This window comes from Mirounga angustirostris, unplaced genomic scaffold (genome assembly GCF_029215605.1).
Source record: "Mirounga angustirostris isolate CCGP_5_RB_7025 unplaced genomic scaffold, mMirAng1.0.hap1 SCAF_13, whole genome shotgun sequence".
Lineage (NCBI taxonomy): Eukaryota > Metazoa > Chordata > Mammalia > Carnivora > Phocidae > Mirounga > Mirounga angustirostris.
Genome location: NW_026991721.1, coordinates 68571316 through 68596990, shown reverse-complemented (window position 1 = coordinate 68596990; position 25675 = coordinate 68571316). Strand labels below are relative to the sequence as shown.

The following is a 25675-nucleotide window of genomic DNA, read 5'->3' as shown; positions in this document are numbered from 1 at the left end:
TTTTTCCTGTCTGCTGCAGCTAGAACTTCTAAGACTATGGTGAATAAAAGTAGCAAGAGTAGGCATTCTTGTCTTGTTCCTAATCTTAGAGGAAAAGTTTTCAGTATATCTCACCATGAGTATTAGGGTATGTGGTGGTAGGTCTTATATGGCCTTGCTCTAAACCCACTTTACTGACAATTTTTTATCATGAACAGATTGCCACAGCCACTCTACATAATCAGTCAGCAGCCATCAACGTCAAGGCAAGACCCTCAACCAGCAAAAAGATTGCAGCTAGCTAAAAGCTAGCAGCTGCAGCTAGCTGATGGTTAGCATTTTTTAGCAATAAATTAAGGTAAGTCCATTTTTTTAGAGATGCTCTGCACACTTTACAGTATATTATAAACCTATCTTTTATATATACTAGGAAATCAGGAATTTCCTTTGACTTGCTTCATTGAAGATACCTGTGACCTACCGTGCAGTATATCAGAGGTATACCTATGTGGCTTTTGGTTTGTGGTTACCGTGAGCCTTACATATAACAATCTATTGATTTAAAGCGGACTTTCATGAATATTACGTTTAACTTTGAAGGCATTCTAAAGCTCTCCCTACTTACTCTTATCCACCCCATCACCAAGTTTTGTTTTCAATGTCACATTTTACTTCCTCTTAATTTTGTGCATCCCTTATTGCAACTCTTGCCTCAACCTTCATACTATTTAATACATTACCTTTACTATAATGTTTATCAGTAAAATTTTCACTCTGTTTTCTTGTTACTAATTAGCACCTTTTCTTTGCAGCTTTTAAAGAACTCCCTTTATCATTTCTTATAAGACCAGTTTAGTGGTGATGAATCCCTTTAGCTTTTGTCTGGAATACTCTTTTCCCTTCAGTTCTGAATGATAATGTTGCAGAATGCCAGTCCTTTCTGGTCTGCAAAGTTTCTTCTGAAAAATCTGCTAGATATCTTATGGGGGTTCTTCTGTACATAACAAGTAGTTCTTCTCTTGCTGCTTTTAAGATTCCTTGTCCTTGACATTTTAATGATAATGTGTTTTGGTGTGGATCTCTTTTGGTTCCCTGGATCTGGATGTTTCTTTCTCCAGATTAGGGAAGTTTTTAGCCCCCTTCTCTCCCTACACTGGGAATGATGTTTTCTAGAAGTCCCTTAAGCTTTTTGGTTTTTTGTTTTCTTTTTTGTTTTTCCTTGTTCTGTTAGCGTGAACTCCAGTGCCCTGTCTTTGAGTTCAGCGATCCTCTCTTCTGCTTCATCTCGTTTGCTGTAAACCCCCCTAGTGTATTTTTCAGTTCAGTTGTTGTATCCTTCAGTTCTGTGACTTCTATTTGGTACTTTTCTCTTTTTTCAGTTTCTCACTGTGTTCATCCATTCTTCCAAGTTTAGTTAGCATCTTTATGGCCATATTTTTAATTCTTTATCAGGTAGATTATCTCTGTTTCACAAACTATTTTTCTGAGGTTTTACCTACTTTCATTGGAATATATTCCTGTTAATTCATTTTTTTTTTTAAGCTATGTGTTGGTTTCTATATGCATCAGATGAAACAGCTACCTCTCCCAGTGTTGAAGTAGGGAACCTTTTCATTTAACCTTGCTGTATCTCGTTTGTTTCTCAAATTTTGTGATTGTCCCAGCAGCCTGTTTTTACTAGCTCCTGATAGTTGAGGGTTTGGCTTCCACAGTATGCAAATATGTATCATCTTGTGGGAGCCAGGTGATAGGGAGGTGTCCCTTAGACACAGTAGTAAAAATTGGGGCTCCAGTTGATTAGATAAGTTGCTTACTGGAATATACCAGCAAGCTGTAATAAGGAAGAACACAAAGATGGTATTGCCCCACCTTACATGGTTTGAGAGCATTTCCATAGGTCTCTAGAAGAGTGCCAGATCTGAGGCCTGCCCTAGAGCAGGTTGAAGCTCCAGGGTAAGTAAATAGGCTCTTTTACAAAAAGAAGAGGATATGTGTTTCAGTCTGCCAGGCAGAGTGAGAGCACAAAAGATAGCGCCTGCCCTCCAATGTCCCTGGTAAGGTTTACAGTTAATCCTTATGTATGTTTAAGTAGAAGCCTGTCCCTCAGGCTGCAGCTGTGATGATAAACTTATAGACCTCTTTCGCTGGAAGACTGAGCTGCTTGGGTCTGTTGCCTGTTTAAGACCTTTTTCTCCATTGGTTCCAGTCTTATGGGACCTGTGAGGAGCCAGGCAATGTACAGGTGTGCCCTGGCAGCAGCTGCAAAAATCAGGGTGCCCGGGGCACCTGGGTGGCTCAGTTGGTTAAGCGACTGCCTTCGGCTCAGGTCATGATCCTGGAGTCCCTGGATCGAGTCCCGCATCGGGCTCCCTGCTCGGCAGGGAGCCTGCTTCTCCCTCTGACCCTCCCCCCTCTCATGCTCTCTCTCTCAAATAAATAAATAAAATCTTAAAAAAAAAAAAATCAGGGTGCCCGACAAAGGTACAACCTCCTTTTTGGGATATGCCATCAAACTGGGGCAGGGCAGAGGGGGGGAGTGTAAAAGACTCTTTCCATCCTAGATGTATGCCAGACCAGAAGCTTTCTCCTTAGGCCAAAGCTCCTGTACAACCAAATAGGTGTTGTTCTTAGAAAAAACTCAGCCTGCTATCTGTACAGTACCTTGGTACAGTCTCATGGCACTCAGGAATGCAAGCCCCACAAAGGGCATCCCTGGGCAGCAGCTGTAAACACTAAGTACAAGACACAGGTAGGGGCGCCTGGGTAGCTCAGTTGGTTAAGCGACTGCCTTTGGCTCAGGTCATGATCCTGGAGTCCCAGGATCGAGTCCCGCATCAGGCTCCCTGCTCGTCGGGGAGTCTGCTTCTCCCTCTGACCTTCCCAACCCTCCCCCCTCTCATGCTCTCTCTCTATCTCATTCTCTCTCTCAAATAAATAAATAAAATCTTTAAAAAAAAAAAAAAAGACACAGGTAAAAAGCTGCCTTCCAGGAGATACTGGTGCTCTGGAGCTCAGGAGAGGAAGAACACAAAGATGGCACCCACCAGCCTCCTCCAGGTGATGCATTAAGATTAGCAAATGAATCTTTCACATGAAGTCTGCTTTTCAGAGGGCTGCTTCTGCACTGGACCCTGTGGCAAATGAGTCCACGCAAGCCCTTTAGGAGCTGTTTGTTCACTGTAGCCCTTTGGGTCTCTTGAATGTGAGCACTGTTGGCTTCCATAGCCAGATGTTTTGGAGGCTCATCACTCAGGTGCAAGTCTTAAAAGCTGGTTGTACCCTGTTTGAGGTATGAACCCTTCACTCCTCAAGGGAGAAATTCTGGGTTTGTAAATTCCCTCCTCATTGTGGGTTGTGTCCCTAGAGATGGGTGTATGGCATGATTAGTTCTTGGTATGGCCTTTTTCTTGTTTGATATGAAGGAGTTGTTCATCTTTCAGTTGTTCAGTTCTTCAGGTCTTTCTTTTTCAGAGGAAATTGTTCCATATGTAGTTTCAGCTTTGAAGTGTGTCCATGGGAGGAGTGGAGTTCAGGATCTTCAGACATTGCCATTTTGTACTGCCCTAGCTTTAGAATATAGCCTTAATATTCAGTTAATAATTCCAAATATATTTTTAAAATATACTGCAGTCTTTTTGGCAGTTACTTACATTTAGAATGCATTTAACTCTTTGACCCTGAAATCCACATACTGATTATATAGATATTAAAACAAAAGTTCAAAAGGACACAGGCAGTATTTTTACTAAAAGTAAATGAGGGAAAAAGCAAATTGAATTAAAAAGTCAACAAAGAGTTTAAAAATTATACATGCATGCCAAACAGTGGAACACTATACACCAGATAAGAAGAGCTAAAACTGTATATACTGACATGGGAAGATCTCTTAAGATAAATTGTTATGCAAGTCAGGAAACGACAGATGTTGGCGGGGATGCGGAGAAAGGGGAACCCTCCTACACTGTTGGTGGGAATGCAAGCTGGTGCAGCCACTCTGGAAAACAGTATGGAGGTTCCTCAAAAAGTTAAAAATAGAGCTACCATATGACCCAGCAATTGCACTACTGGGTTTTTACCCCAAAGATACAAATGTAGGGATCCAAAGGGGTACGTGCACCTCAATGTTTATAGCAGCAATGTCCACAATAGCCAAACTATGGAAAGAGCCAAGATGTCCATTAACAGATGAATGGATAAAGATGTGGTATATGGATACAATGGAATATTATGCAGCCATCAGAAGGAATGAGATCTTGCCATTTGCAATGACGTGGATGGAACTGGAAGGTATTATGCTGAGTGAAATAAGTCAATGAGAGAAAGACATGTATCATATGACCTCACTGATATGAGGAATTCTTAATATCAGGAAACAAACTGAGGGTTACTGGAGTGGGGGGCGGGGTGCGAGGGATGGGGTGGCTGGGTGATAGACATTGGGGAGGGTATGTGCTATGATGAGCTCTGTGAATTGTGTAAGACTGTTGAATCACAGACCTGTACCTCTGAAACAAATAATACATTATATGTTAAAAAAGAAGATAGCAGGAAGGGGAAAATGAATGGGGAGACAAACCATGAGAGACTATGGACTCTGAGAAACAAACTGAGGGTTCTAGAGGGGAGGGGAGTGGGGGGATGGGTTAGCCTGGTGATGGGTATTAAGAGGGCACGTACTGCATGGAGCACTGGGTGTTACACACAAACAATGAATCATGGAGTGCTACATCAAAAACTAATGATGTGTAGTGATTAAAATAACAAAAAAGATAAATTGTTATGAAAAAAAAGCAAGATGCAAAATATATGGTCCCATTTATGTAGCTATAGATGAATAAATATATAGATATATACACGTGTATATGAAACATTGATTTTCTTTAAATAGAATAGCAAATGACTGGGTGTGGGTTATAGAAGGGAATGCTGAAGGAGCATGGCCCCTTTTTATCCTACAAGCTTCTATAAGAGTCTGCATTCATTTTGAGAAAAAAGAGGTTTTGCTTATGAATAGACTAATAAAGGCAAGAGATAACCCTCTCTTGCCTGTATTATAAATCTAATATGTAGATTTACTTTCAACTTTTTATTTGACATGTAAATACTTAACTGATGGCTATTTTACTTGTATCAATAAATAATTATATTTGTATTATTTTTAAAAATAGCAGCCATTTACTGAGGTTTAGGTAAGTATTTTGCCCAGGTTACTTAGTATGAGCCAGAGCTGGACTCTAAACGCCTGTGCTTATAATTAAACATTAATACTAGTCACTAATACTTAAAGCTAACGTACAGAACTGTCTCTGGTACATGTCATCTGATGATAAACAGCCTCTCAAATTTTCACCAAGGAACTGCAGCTTAAGAGGTAGCTTAAAAAACTGGAGACTGTGCAAGCACACAGTCAAGGTAGCGAAAGAAAACAACATAGAGGTACAGATACAAAAAGAGGATATTGCTTCAGCAGAACGTGGCAGCCATCTTCAAAAACCTAAAATGTTCTATGGAAATAGATCTAGATTTACCCTATATGATTTTGGAGAGCTGAACAGGGTCAGAGGGAGGAAATTACAGGGAAAACGATCTTTATGAAGAAAACTTCTGTTAACATAGACATTTCTTAAAATGAAATAGACTTCCTCATAAGGTAGTAAGCTTCCTATCGCTGGAAGATTCAGAGGCTAAATAGCTACTTACCTCAGATGCTATAAAGAAGATTAATGTAGAACTTTGAACTACATGAGCTCTAGGATTCCCTTTAAGAGTCTATAGCTTTTAGATTTTCTTAAGAGTTTTCAACTACATTTATCATTTACATTTGCAGCAAAGCAATAAACACGAAGTTAACTTTTCTGATACTACAACTTCACTACTATACATAATCTTACCCATATTCCCCATAGCATACATACTCATCTTCGGTTCACCTGATGAGAGCAGTTTAAAACAGACTTTGGACATGCTGGTTTTGGTCACAGTGAAGTATTTAATGTCCTTTAGTGAAAGGTGTTGCTTCCTTACCTATAGAACGGCCTCCCTGGTAAACCAAGGGGATCGATGAATGCTCTCTCCAGGAGCATCAGTTGGTCATTCATGATTCTCACTGCAATGGGACTTCAAAAATAAGAGTTATAGTTACCATGGAACTCTATTTTATTTTTTTTAATTTTATTATGTTAATCACCATACATTACATCATTAGTTTTTGTGTATTTTTAAATAATACAGGATAAAGCATGGAAAAATAAACTTCTAAAATCAACAGATTTTTAAGAAAATGCAGATTAACAGTAATGCTTTATATGTAAACTACATATAACAATGGAGGCATCTTTCTAATATTCATAATGAGAGAGACCTATTGGAAATGGTTCTTTTGTCAAGACCATAGAAAGAACAGAAAGACATTTTTAATTCTTTCTAGGAGGAGAGCCTGGCCTCCTGCAGAGGCAGATTGGGTGTACTATCAAGTTAATGCCACTGAGTAAAGGCTGAACAACAACAAATGAAGGGAAGTCGCAACAGTCTGCAAGAAGAGTTGGGGAGGGGGTAGTTGCACATCATGGGCAGGGAATCCCCTTTCATATTTGGAATCTGCCAGCTCTTTGGGGTGCTACACAGGTTCTCTGGGCTTTCCTACAACCTGAGGGGGAGAGAGAAGCCCCTCAAAATGAAGGATACATCTTGTTGCCAATATGGGTGGTGAAAAAGCTTATTCTAATTGGATCTGAACAAATAAATGTGACCTGGACTACAGTGTGGAACAATTTATGCTTGTTAGATAATGCTTTAAATACAACTTTTTCATTATATTTCAATCTAAAAGTGGCAAGCGGTTAAATGAAATGCAAAAAAAAAAAACTTCTGCATTTGGTCAGGGAAGTATTGGGACTGTAGTGAAATTCATACTACAGATGCACTTAAACCATGGAATTGTGAATTACCGGCTGTCCTCCTTGGCCCTTGTCTTGGAATGAGTTTTTAGTCTACCATAGAATAATGCTTCTCAAACTTCAATGTGAATACAAACCATTCTGGAGAGTCTTGTTAAAAAGCACGGAATTCTAATTTAGTAGGTCTTGGATGGCATTTGATACTCTTTCTAACTAGGTAACGCTGATGCTGCTGGTTTACAGACCGTAGAGCATTGATGTAGAGTTGAATGCTTACAAAGTGTACACAATTCATTCTAGTAATTAGATCACTTTTCAAAATGATGGGGAGCTTTACATTTGAAACTTACTTATTAAGATCAACTTGTGTAAGTCTTCTATGAAAATCTGAAGCAGCATCTGAGAAGTTCTTCACAGCAGAAAATAAAGAATCTTTTAAAAATGCAAAAGTGGAAAGTCAGTAAGAGGAGCTTATTTCACATGTTTACTTCCCTGCCCACCCCATTCCAGGCTGATATGAGTGAATAGATACTGAAACAATGTTGAGCCTTCCTGCAGATCCATGGAAATTATCAGAAAATTTGTAACAAAGAAACAGTATATAAAATAGAAAATGACTAAATTAGTTCTTCAGGAAATAACTTCCAAGAGTCTAGGACATAATTCTTTTAACTCCTAATTTACCAGAAATGCATCATTTATGTATGTACTCCTTCAATACATATTTATTGGTACAACATCTATATGCTAGATACAGCTCTAGATGAGTTATGTTCCTGCAATTATTATAGACAGACAATATTAATCCCTCTTTGTAAAGAGTGCATTTAAGGTCTTGTTTAAAGGCCACCTGTGACAAGCTGACATATGTGGACACAAATAGGATCGGGTTTTGTCTGGTCAAGCTTTTCTAGTTTACAAAAATTCTAAGGGAAGTGAGAAGGTTCTCAGTATATTTTTTATTACAACCACCTATTAATCATTTTGCATCTTTTCTAAACCGAACATTAACAGAAATTGATTCCTTCCTTCCTTAATCCTGTGAAGCAGGGGATACATTTTACAGATAGAGCGCTTACTGTTCCAGACACAGGATAAGGCCTTTTTTTTTTTTCTGTCCTAAATATGCTTTAAGCTCTAATTAGTATTGCTGTTTTAAAAACCATGTACCAAATAATCTAATAATAGGTATTATCGAAGCTAAAGAAAAGTATTGAAGGAATTTTAGGTTTCCAATGAACCACAAGAGTCTAGATGGGTAAGAAATGAAATGTATCCCTGATATTTAGTAATAGGTGAATGATAACTTCGGCATAAGCAATTTCAGTAGAGTAGGAAGACAGTTCAGTGGATTGGTAGAAGGAAGTAAAGAAATGGAGACTGGGAGTGCAGATTATGATCCATCCCATCCATCATTCCTTCATTAAAACATTTTCTGAGGGTCTGTTGTTGCCTGGCAGTAAATGACGGATTTTGACTGGGAAGGGAGTAGGGCACATTAGGTAGAAGAAACGTTTATAATGAATGTTTAATGCAGATGGAGTGTTACCAGTGAGATGGCGAGTTGGACAATATGGGGGGTATTAACATACATTAGGCTAATTAACCGGTGTCAACAGAGTCCTTCCACTTTAACTCTGTGCTCTCCCTGTAGGATCCTGACTTCAGTTGATAAAAAGTAATTCAAAAGAAAAGCAGGGCATCTAGGAAAAGAAATGGATGCTGGATAGCCAAAGAACTATGAATGTCCATCTTGCTGTGGGCTCTGCTTATTCATTTCATTTGCCTCATTATTCTCCAATCGCTCATGTAAACACAATTTCCTAAATTTTCTTCACATCATTTTATCTAGATCTTAGTACCTGCTGCTCATCATAACTTTGAAGATGACTAATTTGGATGTAGTAATATTCAAAAGCCACTACTGACTACTCTGTACTTACTCTCTGTGTTCCACTGTACTCTCTGTGTACTCCTACAACAACTTGTCCCTGGCATTTTGGTCTTCTCCTTCACATGAGATTCTGTGCTCTTTGAGGGCAATGATTATTTTTCACACATCCTTATGTCTCCCAGGAAATAACACAGAACTTGTAGATGGTAGACACTGAATACAAATTTGACAATTTTGGTATATACTAAGAATATGTACTCCCAGATTAAAAGAAAATGGTTACAATAAAACCCTACTAGTAGGTAACATTCATGAGCATTAAGTGTCCGGCACCATTGTTTCTATATATTAACCAACTGAATCAGGCACAGCAGTCTTGGAAACATGTTGTATTCTTTACTGTTTCACTCCTAAGAAAACGGACACACAGAGAGGGGCCACGGCCCTCTCCCAACATCACACAGTGATTTAAATATTAGAGCCAGGATTTGAACTGGGTAACTGCTTCTAGACCCAGTACTCAGTGCCACTGAGTACTATATTTCATCCCTGCTTTGTAGGGAGTATGTAGTATAGAACAGTAACTGCAAAATGGCTATGAAAGAATGCTTAAAACCATGTAAAAAAAATCCTCCATGTAGACAAATACATGCAATAATAGTAATTACCTATGTAGTGGAATAGGTTTTCTCTGTTTTCCCATCTTTGTGTAGTAGTATTTATTTTACTAGTATTTTTCTTTTAACAGTAAAAATATTTTTAAAGGCAGCAACACAGGGAAAATATTTACAAACCCAATGTTTATAGCACAAACTTAGCAAGATGGATTCATCCTACAAATATCAGATGAAATTACGTTCTTTAAAAGTGTTTAGTTTTTTTTCCAGAAGTCGGAATTAAGTGATGCAGGTATACTGCGATCAAAGAGTGCACTGGTGACAAAAGGAGACAGTATCTTAAAGCTCCAACTTAAAGATTATAAAATACCCAGCCATTCTTACCAAATGATACTCCGTGGTCTCTCAATTGTTGGTCATGTTTCTTAGATAAATTGTAGATACTTGTTGCATAGTTTTTCAAAGCTTTTGCATAGTCTTCAATATTGAACGGAATGATTTCAGAGTCTGCAAGCTCATAAACCAGTGCTCCTCGTAACTGAGCCACAGAAAGCTGTTTTTTAAATGTTGGATCATAAAAATTCTCTACTAATTCAAACGTCTCATAAATCGTATGGTATACTGGGTAGCTGCTGTATTTATCTGTTTTCTGGGGGAGAAAAAAAAGCAGGTACTAAATACAAACATTAAATATTCACATTACAGGATTCATGTAATCATAAAAATGATTGCAGAAGAAAATACAACCATATGGCACCCTGAGTTTTATCACAATGAAGCAGAAAAAAGTTCAAATCTAACTATAACACTATCACCATACGTTCACTAGTTTAAAATTTTACTGTTGTTTTATAATTCACGTAATCTTCACTCAGGATACTTCTGGAAAGTTGTCTTTATTGTATTTCTGATAACTGAAATTAAGGAGTACATACTCAAACTGCGTATTAGCACAGTTTAAAATTATTTATCAATTGATTGGAAATGAAAGGTTCTAGGTGGCCAAGAACCATATAGTTGAGGAATTCGATATTTAAGCACCTTGTCTGCCTTTCCAAAGTGTATAACCAAATACCATTTACCCTTTTTTATATAATTAATGGGCTACCATGATAAATTACTACATAGTGGTATTTTATGTAAATACTTTTTGACTTCCTAGGGCCACCTTTCCTAAGTTTAGTTTATCTGCTCCTTTGGTTAATATTTTTATTGCTTTTAGTATCACTAAAAGGAATCCATGTGTCAGTCTCTAATACTCTGCTTTTAATCCACAATGTCTTGGAAACTAGATAGCTTTGTTCAGATTGATGACAGAATATAAAAGTGAATAGGCCTTGAAAGAGTTTAATGAGTATTAGTATACAGATTTATGCATTTATTTTGGGTTATTTTAGAGCTGTTTTTGCTTCCATCTCTGTTCTCAGTCACATTCTGGATAGCCAGATTTGCAAGAGGTATGTATTCTAGACAAGCAAGATGTTGGTGTACTGCAATTATGATCTGAAAATTATTAAAGTGTGACAAATCTGAATTTGGTTTGGTTTATCACATAATTTATAACATAATCAAGCAGACATGGTATATGTTGGCATATCCTAGGACTTGTATATTATCAATGTGTTTGAGTAACAATGGTGTACACTAGTCAGTGCAGAACTGAAACGAGAATCAACTAAATATCAGGAGGAACTTGTTTTATAACCTCATCAAGAGCCCTGGCCTCAAAAGACACATGAAAAAGTGCTCAACATCGCTTGGCATCAGGGAAATCCAAATCAAAACCTCAATGAGATACCATCTCACACCGGTCAGAATGGCTAAAATTAACAAGTCAGGAAACGACAGATGTTGGCGGGGATTCGGAGAAAGGGGAACCCTCCTACACTGTTGGCAGGAATGCAGGCTGGTGCAGCCACTCTGGAAAACAGTATGGAGGTTCTTCAAAAAGTTGAAAATAGAGCTACCATATGACCCAGCAATTGCACTACTGGGTATTTACCCCAAAGATACAAATGTAGGGATCCGAAGGGGTACATGCACCCCGATGTTTATAGCAGCAATGTCCACAATAGCCAAACTGTGGATAGAGCCAAGATGTCCATCGACAGATGAATGGATAAAGAACAGGTGGTATATATATACAATGGAATATTATGCAGCCATCAAAAGGAATGAGATCTTGCCATTTGCAATGACGTGGACGGAACTGGAGGGTGTTATGCTGAGCGAAATAAGTCAATCAGAGAAAGACATATATCATATGACCTCACTGATATGAGGAATTCTTAATCTCAGGAAACAAACTGAGTGTTGCTGGAGTGGGGGGTGGGGAGGGATGGTGGGGTGGCTGGGTGATAGACACTGGGGAGGGTATGTGCTATGGTGAGTGCTGTGAATTGTGCAAGACTGTTGAATCACAGATCTGTACCTCTGAAACATAATGCAATATATGTTAAGAAAAAAAATGATAGCAGGAGGGGAAAAATGAAGGGGGGGGGAATCGGAGGGGGAGACAAACCATGAGAGACTATGGACTCTGAGAAACAAACTGGGGGTTTTTGTAAGAGAGGGGGATGGGGGGATGGGTTAGCCCAGTTGATGGGTATTAAGGAGGGCACATATTGTGTGGAGCACTGGGTGTTACACACAAACAATGAATCATGGAACACTACATCAAAAACTAATGATGTATGGTGATTAACATAACAATAAAATTTTTTTTAAAAAAAGAGCCCTGGCCTCAGATGACAGGCAGGAGTGGGAATGTGAAGAGGGGCTACTGACAATAAAGCCTCTTGACCTGGTATGCCCTGTAACCAACACAGGTTCTTCACCTGCATATTTTCCTCAGGAAAAGATGAGAAGAATGAGGCTTTCCAACAAAACCTGTGCCAAAAACGGATATGAACTACTTGGTTCTGATAACCAGCTAAGTACCTGGCATTACTCTGATAACTACCACTTCACTGAATAATCCTGCAGGGAAAATTGACAGAATAACCCAAATTAATTCCGAGTCCATCTATAAAGGGAGTCAGCCTTTGCCCCTGGAATTCTTCTTGGGCCATGTGACCTGGTGCCCTGGTGCCAAAAAAGTAAACTGTTTAAAATTCCTAACAAAAAGTTGGATAAAGTGCTGGGTATCCAAAATAATAAGATGGCTTACCCTATTCTTAGTGTAACGGGCTCTGCCTGAAGCAATTCCAAGTCTCTGAAAATAAGCTTCAAAATCACTTCCAGATCCCAGTTTGTTGATTCTAGATGTAGAATATGAATATATATATACACACAGGGAGAAATAAATACATAAATTTAAAAAATTATGAAATAAATGGGACAGTGAATCCAAGCAAGGAATTGCATAGCGTATTTACAAGAATTAGAAGGTACACCATTACACGATACTTTACTATCATGTGCTAGAAACTGGTGTGATAAAAATATATTCTGCATTGACTGACTACAGCCAGAGTTGAACAGTGCCAACAAAGACAGCAGCCTAGTGACTACAGTCTGTTTTTTTTTTTTTTTTTAAAGATTTTATTTATTTGACAGCACAAGCAGGGGGAGCGTCAGGCAGAGGGAGCAGCAGACTCCCACTGAGCAGGAAGCCCGAGACTACAGTCTATTTTCAGCATTTTATGGTATTTATTTAGAGGGGAAAATAAGATTTGGTCACTCTCAGAGAACTATAATCTAGTAAGAAAACTGCCATGAGGGACACCTGGGTGGCTCAGGTCATGATCCAGGGTCCTGAGATTGAGGCCCGCATCAGGCTCCTTGCTCAACGGGGAGTCTGCTTCTCCCTCTGCCTCTCTTCCTACTCGTGTTTTGTTTTGTTTTTTTTCTCTCTCTCTACCAAATAAAATCTTAAAAAAAAAAAAAGAAAACTGCCATGATAAAGTATATTTAAAATAAAAATTAAGAATAAAAATATTTAAGATCATTAAGAATCTCAATGTGCCTTATTTAGAAATTTAATCAAAATACATTTCTTTGCATATAGTAAAGAAAACCAGTACATACATATTTAATATATATTATATATATATAATAACAAAAATTTTTTTTTTTTAAAGATTTTATTTATTTATTTGACAGAGACACAGCGAGAGAGGGAACACAAGCAGGGGGAGTGGGAGAGGGAGAAGCAGGCTCCCCGCAGAGCAGGGAGCCCGATGCGGGACTCAATCCCAGGACCCCGGGATCATGACCTGAGCTGAAGGCAGTCGCTTAACCAACTGAGCCACCCAGGCGCCCAATAACAAAAATTCTTAATAAAATGGTGAGTAAAGCAGAATATGCATTAGGAACATAACTATATACTTCCAAACTATTATGTGTTGAGATTTAGACCTTGGATTTTTTTTTTTAAGATTTTATTTATCCCAGGACCCTGGGATCATGACCTGAGCCAAAGGTGGATGCTTAACAATAGAACCACCCAGGAGCCCCTGACCTTGGATCTTTTTAAAACCTTTTTTTCTACTCCAGTAATTTTTTTTTAATAAGCATGTGAAACTTTTATAGTGGAAATGCAAACTTCCACAAGACTTATTTGGAATATGGAATGAAGCTATACACTCTTACTAGTTTTTAGAAATAGTATTGCAGGAGAAACAAAAAATTCAAGAAAGCTGCTGTTGTAACTCATTTGGAGTTACGTGATTTATTAATTATCTAACACATATTTGAAATTTAATGCAAGAATGCAAAATAATACCTGATAATGTGACAAAATAATTTTGACTAAAAGTCTGCAAAACTAGAATCTATTATAGATTGAATGATGGCTATTCTGTCCGATTAGCAAATCAAACACTACAAGAGGGATTCTCTGGGATTATCTTTCCTCTACTCAAATTGTTGACACATCTAAGAATTGCATGTCTGGAGAAACAAAGGGCAAAGGGGAATTCATAATTTATAATTATAATTTATCCTAGTAATTTACCTAGGAAAATTTATATTTTCAGATGAAGGGTCCTTTTCCAACCAGCTTTCATAAAGAGATTTACTCTCAAAACCATCATCTGGGCTGGAGATCTGGAATGAAAAAATCAAATATTGTGAATTAGAGGCAGAAGCAACTAAAATCTGACCATATGTTATCAACTTCTTACTATATGGATATGTGTTATGTTCTTTATAGAAAAACAAAAGCAAATGGCAAGAAAAAAAATCCAATCAAATTCTTGTTCATTTTTGTTGTCTGCCTAATGGTAATTTTGCCAGGGACCTGGGATAAAATTTCCTGCTTTTTTTGGTAAGCTTTTTACTAGAGTTCCAGATTTTTCAAAAATGTCATCACTTTGATTTTTGGGAGCTTAGATCTCTTTTAGTGGCAAGTTACTGGGGGAAACTTTAGAAAGATTTACTTTAGTAAACTGCTTTTGTCCAAGAAGACCTATAAAAAATGGCTTAGGGCAACAGACATGCCTGAACAAGCTAAGCTTGAAATTGGCAATGTAAGTCCTGGCTTTGTAGGGCAGGTGGGATAAGGAGGAAATGCCATTTTAAGAAAGCCAAATTGTATTTAAACAAAGTTGGAATTTGATGGGTTTTAAAAGCTCTGTGCAACCTCAGATTTCTCTTTGGAAATTCTAAGAGCTTCTGTAATTCATGAACCTTTTTTACTACCCTCATTAAAAGTATGCCCATAAACATAACTTTTCTTTCTCCACTTGAAGAAAAGCAGGGCCACGTGGTGGAAAAATTGCAGACTTCAAAGGCTAAAGTCTATTTTAAATCCATATTATCACACATACCCACCTGAAATTTGGTTACAGCTCTACTTTAAAAAAAAAAAAAAAGGCATACCCTACTTATGCAGCTCTGAGCATTATAACCTTTGGTGTACTCCCCTCTTGAAGCCCTAGTTTTGTGGAAGTGGGGATAATGGTCCCCATCTTAACATAAAGATCAATTCCTCTGATATTTTCTCTGGCCTTATACAGAGTTGGTTGTTTACCTCATCATTGCATATGCGGCCCTGAGCTTAGAAACAGTCCTGGCACTCCACAGTCATCCCTTTGCATGTTGCAGCTGCAGAGATGTTCTGTTCATTTCTAGCCAATTCACTGGGTGTTCTACTCTACTCTGCTCCTGCCAACTTGCAATAGCTAAGAACCTGTTCCAACTCCCACATTCTGCTTAGATTGAATTCCCGAAAAATCCTTTCATTTTCTGGAATCATCATCTCAGTCTAGCACTAACCAGAATGGTGTCCCTTCAGCCTGGTCTCCCTGGATCATACTTTCTGTCTCTGATATACACATCTTCATAGATGCTGACCCTCCTCCATTATTCCAACACCCTGTCCCATTTCTTTCTTTTATCAGGCAGCTGCCCTTCTCTCTAAGTTCTGCCCTCTACAACTCTTGTCCTATCCTCACATTGCCAGCATGGTTTCACTGTGCCAACACACACTAGGGGTTGGTAAAATTGTAATAATCAGTTCATGGGAGAATACAAGTCTTTTTCTACTGGGTTTTGGTATGGCCATAGATAAGCATCTGCTTCTGTACAAAGGGGCATAGACCTAAACATATCCCTGTTGGCCCTAACATTCATAGTCTTTTTTTTTTATTATTATTTTGAAAGAGCACAAGCATGGGGGGAGGAGCAGAGGGAAAGAGCATCTCAAGCAGGCTCCATGCTGACACGGCTCGATCTCACGACCCTGAGATCATGACCTGAGTCAAAATCAAGAGTCAGACGCTTAACTGACCAAGCCACCCAGGCACCCCTAAAATTCTTCTTATTCTTGACATTAAAGGCAGGAGCCATCTCTAGGACAGCACAAAGCATAAATGTATATGCTGAGAAGGATTTTCTCAGGCTTTTAGATAAGATTATTTTATAGGACGTTCCAATAAAAGGATCAAGAACACAAGCTACCCAATATGTTGAGAGTTGGGATGGGAATAATAAAAAGACTCTCATTTGAGAAAACTAGTTTTTAAAGACACTAACAGGAAAAAGGAAAGGGCAATAATAAGGGAAAGTGGGAAACAGTACCTTCAGAAAAGTGACACTACTTCACATTGTAATGTAAAGTGATACAGAAGTATTTCTGTAAATTCTACAGTGAACTATTTAAATGAAGTACACAGATGTCAAGTGAATAGATTATATAATTTTTAGAGTACATTAGAGTTCAGAGTACTTTTTTACCAATATTTACAAAATTCCTATATGATAAGAATTATTTTCATTTTGCTGTTAGAGTTGCTACAGCTTAATCTATTCACTACGCTGATACAGAGTGATCTTTCTAATGAACAAATATGATAATGTATAACCTTGTTAAAGATCTTTAATTTCTCTATCGCCAGATTTCTGAACTTGGCCTATTTGTCAGCCCCATTTCTTACCATCTTTCCACCAAAACCTTATGCTCATGTCACACTGATCCACCTAGAGGTCAGGAAATATTCTCTTTCATATCTCCACATCTGTTTTAGGTACTGTGTTCTATGCTGAGAATGCCTTCTCTCTTACTTTCACATCCTTCCATTTTACAGGCCAAGCACTAATTATTCTATAAACCTCTTCTGATGCTTCCCCAGCTACCCCAGGATTTCAGATTCTCTATTCCATAATTGTTCTCCATTGTTGGTAGTCCCCAATATTCTACTGAAGTATAAATCCTCATTTACGAGAGTGTATCCTCTCTGGATTACTAAGTATTTGGATTCAGTGACCATGTCTTTTTATTGTTGCTGCTGCTAGAATTCACTTTATAGGGTCTGACCCAAGGCCTTTTCCATTTTCAGCTCAGTGTTCTGTTCTATCAAAATGCCTCTACCACATGAAATCGTGTACCTAATACTTGACAACAGTGCACACAATTATTAATAGCTACTATTAGAAGAGACCAGCAATACTATTTTTATAGTTGGGTCATTTAAATACTGTATTAAAGATTTTGTTCTGACTTGATATATACACAAATCAGCTATATCTCTCACCAGTTTAAAAATCAGTACCACTAATTAAGAAAACAGGTGTCATTCACTTATCCATTCATCAGAAAACATTAAGACAGATTTACTTACCTCTTTTGTTAGTTTATACACCAATTGGTAAAGAAGAGGTGTACAGTCAACTCTGAGAGTATAATTGCCTGAAAAAAATAGAGTGTATTTTAATACTTCCAAATGAAATTCCAACAGAAGTCTAATTCTATTTCTAATTGTAAACAAGGTATAATAGACTTGAAATTGAAGGCATCATTCTCAAGGAATTAGAATGGAGTGGAAATAGTTCTTCAGGAGCAGGAGAGGCTGCAGTGTATAGGAGGGCTTTGGATGCTAAGGCAGCAAGTCCCACAGTAATCCTAGCATCATTTTTTTTTTAAATGTTTTATTTATTTATTCATGAAAGTCAGAGAGAGAGAGAGAGGCAGAGGGAGAAGCAGGCTCCCCGCCTAGCAGGAAGCCCGATGCGGGACTCGATCCCAGAACCCTGGGATCATGACCTGAGCTGAAGGCAGACGCTTAACCATCTGAACCACCCAGGCGCCCCACCTAGCATCATTTTTAAGGTGCTATCTCTTAGGGGGACTTTGGCAAAGGAAGTGATAAAGCTATACCATCCATTCTTTATTTACTCAATTCAACAGTATCAAGACATAAGACTAGAGCATTTCAGTAACTCATAAGTATGCTCTAACATTACCTAGACATCATCATACAATGAAAGCCTAGAGACACAAATGTCACATGTTGAGTTCCAAGGGAAGTCTGTAGTTTGTGTTTACTTCAAATTGTTCTAATACATACAGGAGGTATTTCTATATGGAATATTCTGTAAAATATTCTTCTGAAATATTTTAGCCAAATTCGTTTAATATCTCCATAGGAAGAATATGATTAATATTAATACTGGAGTTTTAAGTAGTAATTCAAGATAGGCAAATATACTGAAGAAATTACGATCAGTAGCTTAATTATGAATCATACACTCATTCATTTGAATCATGATTTTCCCAGTGGTAAAATGGAAAATGAAGGTATCATTGAAGAATCTCATAGGAAGAAAATAACCTTAGTTTATAAGTTAGTTACAATTTGCAGACTTAAAAGATGATACGTTGTTTCATAATCTGAAATAAAATATACCTTCTATAGATGAATCTGAGTTGATATAAGCAACGCTTCTCTCCTGGAGTGTTTTTGCATTCTCCTACAGTTGAAGCAAAGTTGTTAATTCACAATATTTATAATTGTGGAAATGTAAAATAAAAATAAGCAAATTAGTATAAAAGTGGTCTACAGATATCTTTATGAATCAAATACCTATGCCTTTGAACATAATTTCTAAGAAAATGCAGATAACTGGCTGGTTGACAACATTAATGCAATTAAAATCAGTAGGGAAAATATCACACATAGCTACTATTTATAGCAATAGCAGGAATTGTCACAGAAAAAGTATTTTCAAAGTGTGGTTCCTTGATTCCTTGCATTAGAATATGAAGGGGTGAGGCTCCCAGAATCTGGGCCCCACTGCAGACCTAATGAAAAAGAATTTCTGAAAGGCCTGGAAATCTGTATTTTCTACAAGGTATCCCTGGAAATCCTTACATATACTGAAGTTTGAGAGATATACTGAGACTGGATACCCAAGTAAAGTATAAGTGAGAAATAGAGAATTTCCATTTATCTATTTTTGAAAGAGGAGATATAAAGAAAAAATAATTTTAAAAAAAGGATAGAAAAAAACTACAGGGAGAGAAAGAAAGACATTAGGACAGTCTCTCTTTTTCCCCCTTCCCCTCGCTCTCACTCCTAACACACACACACACACACAAGATAAAGTAGAAAATACTATCACGTAGATGGGAATATGCTGAGAGAGCCTTTTACTTCCATCTAGTTTGCTACCTTATAAGAACATGCTATAACAGGAGGCAGTCCAAGATAGAAGCATAGAAATACCCTGAACTCAGTTCCCAGACACACCAAATCTATACCTACATATAGACCAATTCCTCCTGAAGAACTAAGGGCTGACTGAACAGCTTCTACACAAGAATAGAGGGACATTAAAGGAGGGTAGAACAGCAGAGACACAGTAACATTGAGAACAACCACCCTCAATGTGGCAAACTATAGTAGGGAGAGATAGTTCTGAGGGGCCCATGTGCAGACTTGCCCACCCTGGGGCACAGAAAATCAAAATAAACCACAGTAGTTTAAAGGGAAAATAAACTATTAAGTGAAGGATATTCATTTACTAACCTTAGAACGTCTGCCAAATGGGCTTAACTACTGAAACTCTCTCCAGGGTCGGAGGTACTCAGTCCCCTAACCCAAATCAGCTCCAGCTGTCGCACCAAGGTGACCCAGGCACAAAGCACCCACATCATACCCAGCCTGCTCCCATGCCATCTCCAGCCATCCCACCAAAGCAGCCCCAATGTGGAGCACTCCAAAAACCCCTGGCCTGAGCCTGCTCCCTTTCAGCTGTCCCGCAAGGGTGACCACGGTGCAAAGCACTCCAGGAACCCCTGGATTACACTTGCTTCAGCTCCAGCTGACCTGACAAGGGTGTCTCCTGTGCAGAGTGCCCCAGCCAACACCTATCAAGCACCAATCAGCTAGCCAAAGCCACTAAGCACACAGTCTACACAGGGGACACTCTTAAGTAAGGCTACTTCTTCAACACTGGGAGAGGTACCAGATCCACCTAATTCAAAGAAACAAACACAAACTCAGACAAAAATCAGGAGACAGAGGAAGATGTTCCAAACAAAACATGACCTCAGAAAAAGAACTAATGTTCATAAAGATGCTCACCAGACTTGAGAGAAGAGTGGATGAATTCAGTAAGAACTTCAACAAAGAGACAGAAAATATAAAAAGAAACCCGCCAGAACTAAAGTACAACAACTAAAATGAAAACACTAAAGGGAATCCACATCAGAGTAGAGGAACCAGAAGAACAGATCAGTAAGCTGGAAGACAGGGTATTGGAAAGCAACTAAGTTGAACAGCAAAAGAAACTTTTTAAATGAGGACAAGTTAAAGGACCTCTGCAACGACATTAAACATAACTTTTGCAATACAGAGTTCCCAGAAGGAGAAAGAGAGAGAAGGGAGCAGAAAACTTATTTGAAGAAATAACAGCTGAAAACTTCCCTAATTTGGGTAAGAAAACAGATATCCAGGAACCCCAAAAAAGATGAATCCATGCGATTAGATCACATGGTATGTCACAAAGCAAATCTCGGGGCGCCTGGGTGGCTCAGTCATTAAGCGTCTGCCTTCGGCTCAGGTCATGATCCCAGAGTCCTGGGATTGAGCCCCACATCGGGCTTCTCCCTCTCCCGCTCCCCCTGCTTGTGTTCCCTCTCTCGCTGGGTCTCTCTCTGTCAAATAAATAAATAAAATCTTAAAAAAAGCAAATCTCAATAAGTTTAAGACTTAAATTATATTAAGCATCTTTTCTTTTTTGAATTTTATTATGTTAATCACCATACATTACATCATTAGTTTTTGATGTAGTGTTCCATGATTCATTGTTTGCATATAACATCCAGTGCTCCATTCAGTACGTGCCTTCTTTAATACCCATCAACAGGCTAACCCCATACCTTCACACCCCTCCCCTCTAAAACCCTCAGTATGTTTTTCAGAGTCCAAAGTCTCTCATGGTTTGTCTCCCCTTCCAATTTCCCCCCTTCATTTTACCCTTCCTAATATATTCTTTTTTTTTTTTAACATATAGTGTATTATTTGTTTCAGAGGTACAGGTCTGTGATTCAACAGTCTTACACAATTCACAGTGCTCACCATAGCACATGCCCTCCCCAATGTCTATCACCCAGCCACTCCATCCCTCCCACCCCCCACCACTCCAGCAACCCTCAGTTTGTTTCCTGAGATTAAGAATTCCTCATATCAGTGAGATCGTATGATATATGTCTTTCTCTGACTGACTTATTTCGCTCAGCATAACACCCTCCAGTTCCATCCATGTTGTTGCAAATGGCAAGATTTCATTCCTTTTGATGGCTGCATAATATATATACCTCATCTTCTTTATCCATTCCTCTGTCGATGGACATCTTGGCTCTTTCCATAGTTTGGCTATTGTGGACATTGCTGCTATAAACATCGGGATACACATACCCCTTCGGATCACTACATTTGTATCTTTGGGGTAAATACCCAGTAGTGCAATTGCTGGGTCATATGGTAGCTCTATTTTCAACTTTTTGAGGAACCTCCATACTGTTTTCCAGAGTGGCTGCACCAGCTTGCATTCCCACCAACAGTGTAGGAGGGTTTCCCTTTCCCTGCATCCCCGCCAACATTTCTCATTTCCTGACTTGTTAATTTTAGCCATTCTGACTGGTGTGAGGTGTTATCTCATTGAGGTTTTGATTTGGATTTCCCTGATGCTGAGCGATATTGAGCACTTTTTCCTGTGTCTGTTGGCCATTTGGATGTCTTCTTTGGAAAAATGTCTGTTCATGTCTTCTGCCTATTTCTTGATTGGATCATTTGTTCTTTGGGTGTTGAGTTTCATAAGTTCTTTATAGATTTTGGATACTAGCCCTTTATCTGATATGTCATTTGCAAATATCTTCTCCCATTCTGTCGCTTGTCTTTTGGTTTTGTTGACTGTTTCTTGTGCTGTGCAAAAGCTTTTTATCTTGATGAAGTCCCAATAGTTCATTTTTGCCCTTGCTTCCCTTGCCTTTGACGATGGTTCTAGGAAGAAGCTGTTGCAGCTGAGGTCGAAGAGGTTGCAGCCTGTGTTCTCCTTTAGGATTTTGATGGATTCCTGTCTCACATTGAGGTCTTTCAACCATTTGGAGTCTATTTTTGTGTGTGGTGCAAGGAAATTGTCCAGTTTTGCTCTTCTGCATGTGGCTGCCCAATTTTCCCAACACCATTTGTCGAAGAGACTGTCTTTTTTCCATTGGACATTCTTTCCTGCTTTGTCAAAGATAAGTTGACCATAGAGTTGAGGGTCCATTTCTGGGCTCTCTATTCTGTTCCACTGATCTATGTGTCTGTTTTAGAAACAGCACCATACTGTCTTGATGATGACAGCTTTGTAATAGAGCTGGAAGTCCGGACTTGTGGTGCCGCCAGCATTGCTTTTCTTTTTCAACATTCCTCTGGCTATGCAGGGTCTTTTCTGGTTCCATACAAGTTTTAGGATTATATGTTCCATTTCTTTGAAAAAAGTGGATAGTATTTTGATAGGGATTGCATTAAATGTGTAGATTGCTCTAGGTAGCATTGACATTTTCAGAATTTTTGTTCTTCCAATCTATGAGCATGGAACGTTTCTCCATTTCTTTGTGTCTTCCTCAGTTTCTTTCATGACTATTTTATAATTTTCTGAGTACAGATTCTTTGCCTCTTTGGTTAGATTTATTCCTAGGTATCTTATGGTTTGGGGTGCAACTGTAAATGGGATCGACTCCTTAACTTCTCTTTCTTCTGTCTTGTTGTTGGTGTATAGGAATGCCACTGATTTCTGTGCATTGATTTTATATCCTGCCATTTTACTGAATTCCTGTATGAGTTCTAACAGTTTTGGGGTGGAGTCTTTTGGGTTTTCCACATAAAGTATCATATCATCTGCAAAGAGTGAGAGTTAGACTTCTTCTTTGCCGATTTGGATGCATTTCTTTTGTTGTCTCATTACTGTGGCTAGGACTTCTAGTACTATGTTGAATAGCAGTGGTGACAGTGGACATCCCTGCCGTGTTCCTGACCTTAGGGGGAAAGCTCTCAGTTTTTCCCCATTGAGAATGATATTTGCTGTGGGTTTTTCATCGATGGCTTTTATGATATTGAGGTATGTACCCTCTATCCCCATACTCTGAAGAGTTTTGATCAAGAAAGGATGCTGTACTTTGTCAAATGCTTTGTCGGCATCTATTGAGAGGATTATATGGTTCTTGTTCTTTCTTTTATTAACGTATTGTATCACATTGATTTGATTTGCGGATGTTGAACCAACCCCGCAGCCCAGGGATAAATCCCACTTGGTCGTGGTGGATAATCCATGTAATGTACTATTGGATCCTACTGGCTAGTATTTTGGTGAGAATTTTTGCATCCATGTTCATCAAGGATATTGGTCTGTAATTCTCCTTTTTGATGGGGTCTTTGTCTGGTTTGGGGATCAAGGTAATTATAGCAGAGAACTTTCCTAATTTGGGGAAGGAAACAGGCATCAAAATCCAGGAGGCACAGAGAACCCCCCCTCAAAATCAATAAAAATAGGTAAACATCCCGACATCTAACAGTAGAATTTACGAGTCTCAGAGACAAAGAGAAAATCCTGAAAGCAGCTCGGGAGAGGAGATCTGTAACCTACAATGGTAGAAACATTAGATTGGCAACAAACCTATCCACAGAGACCTAGAAGGCCAGAAAGGACTGGCATGATAGATTCAGACCACTAAATGAGAAAAATATGCAGCCAAGAATACTATATCCAGCTAGGCTGTCATTGAAAATACAAGGAGAGATAAAAACCTTCCAGGACAAACAAAAACTAAAGGAATTTGCAAACACGAAACCAGACCCACAGGAAATATTGAAAGGGGTCCTCTAAGCAAAGAGAGACTAAAAGTAACATAGACCAGAAAGGAACACAGACAATATACAGTAACAGTCACTTTACAGGCAATACAATGGCACTAAATTCATATCTTTCAATAGTTACCCTCAATGTAAATGGGCTAAATGCCCCAATCAAAAGACACAGGCTATCAGATTGGATAAAAAAACAAGACCCATCGATATGCTATCTGCAAGAGACTCATTTTAGACCCAAAGACACCCCCAGATTGAACATGAGGGGGTGGAAAACCATTTACCATGCTAATGGACACCAAAAGAAAGCTGGGGTGGCAATCCTTCTATCAGACAAATTAGATTTTAAACCAAAGACTGTAATAAGTGATGAGGAAGGACACTATATCATATTTAAAGAGTCTATCCAACAAGAAGATCTAACAATTGTAACTATCTCTGCCCCTAACGTGGGAGCAGCCAATTATATAAGCCAGTTAATAACAAAAGCAAAGAAACACATCGACAACAATACAATAATAGTAGAGGACTTTAACACCCCCGTCATGGAAATGGACAGATCATCTAAGCAAAAGATCAACAAGGAAATAAAGACTTTAAATGACACACTGGACCAAATGGACTTCACAGACATACTCAAAACATTCCATCCCAAAGCAACAGAATACACATTCTTCTCTAGTGCCCATGGAACCTTCTCCAGAATAGATCACATCCTAGGTCACAAATCAGTCTCAACCAGTACCAAAAGACTGGGATCATTCCCTGCATATTTTTGGACCACAATGCTTTGAAACTAGAACTCAATCCAAAAGAGGAAAGTCGGAAAGAACTCAAATACGTGGAGGCTAAAGAGCATTCTACTAAAGAATGAATGGGTCAACCAGGAAATTAAAGAACAATTAAAAAAATCATGAAACAAATGAAAATGAAAACACAACTGTTCAAAATCTTTGGAATGCAGCAAAGGCAGTCCTAAGAGGAAAGTATATAGCAATACAATCCTTTCTCAAGAAACAAGAAGGGTCTCAAATACACAACCTAACCCTACACCTAAAGGAGCTGGAGAAAGAACAGCAAATAAAGCCTAAACCCAGCAGGAGAAGAGAAATAATGAAGATCAGAGCAGAAATCAACGAAGTAGAAACCAAAAGAACAGTAGAACAGATCAACGAGACTAGAAACTGGTTCTTTGAAAGAATTAATACAATTGATAAACCCCTGGCCAGACTTATCAAAAAGAAAAGAGAAATGACCCAAATCAACAAAATCATGAATGAAAGAGGAGAGATCACAACCAACACCGAAGAAATACAAACAATTATAAGAACATATTATGAGCAACTCTATGCCAGCAAATTAGATAACCTGGAAGAAATGGATGCATTCCTAGAGATGTATCAACTACCAAAACTGAACCAGGAAGAAATAGAAAGCCTGAACAGACCCATAACCACTAAGGAAACTGAAGCAGTCATCAAAAATCTCCCAACAAACAAAAGCCCAGGGCCAGATGGCTTTCCAGGGCAATTCTATCAAACATTTAAAGAAAATACCTATTCTTCTGAAACTGTTCCAAAAAATAGAAATGGAAGGAAAACTTTCAAACTCGTTTTATAAGCATCTTTTCTAACCACAATGGTATAAAATTAGAAATCAATGACAAGAACTGGCAAAAACACAAATATGTTGAGGTTAAAACAATATGCTACC

The 25675-nt window shown here is 38.5% G+C and overlaps 1 protein-coding gene across 1 annotated transcript in view; it reads right to left on the bottom strand.

Annotated features, from left to right (window-relative positions):
• Window positions 1-25675, bottom strand: part of NAALAD2 (N-acetylated alpha-linked acidic dipeptidase 2) — a 74196-nt gene that overhangs the window by 7355 nt on the left and 41166 nt on the right. Inside the window, exons 13-19 of the mRNA XM_064577121.1 lie at window positions 18515-18578; window positions 17450-17517; window positions 14344-14435; window positions 12556-12646; window positions 9771-10035; window positions 7226-7307; window positions 6004-6096 (exon numbers count right to left, since the gene is read on the bottom strand). Of these exons, the coding sequence (XP_064433191.1) occupies window positions 6004-6096; window positions 7226-7307; window positions 9771-10035; window positions 12556-12646; window positions 14344-14435; window positions 17450-17517; window positions 18515-18578 (755 nt within the window). The remainder of the gene's footprint in view (window positions 1-6003; window positions 6097-7225; window positions 7308-9770; window positions 10036-12555; window positions 12647-14343; window positions 14436-17449; window positions 17518-18514; window positions 18579-25675) is intronic.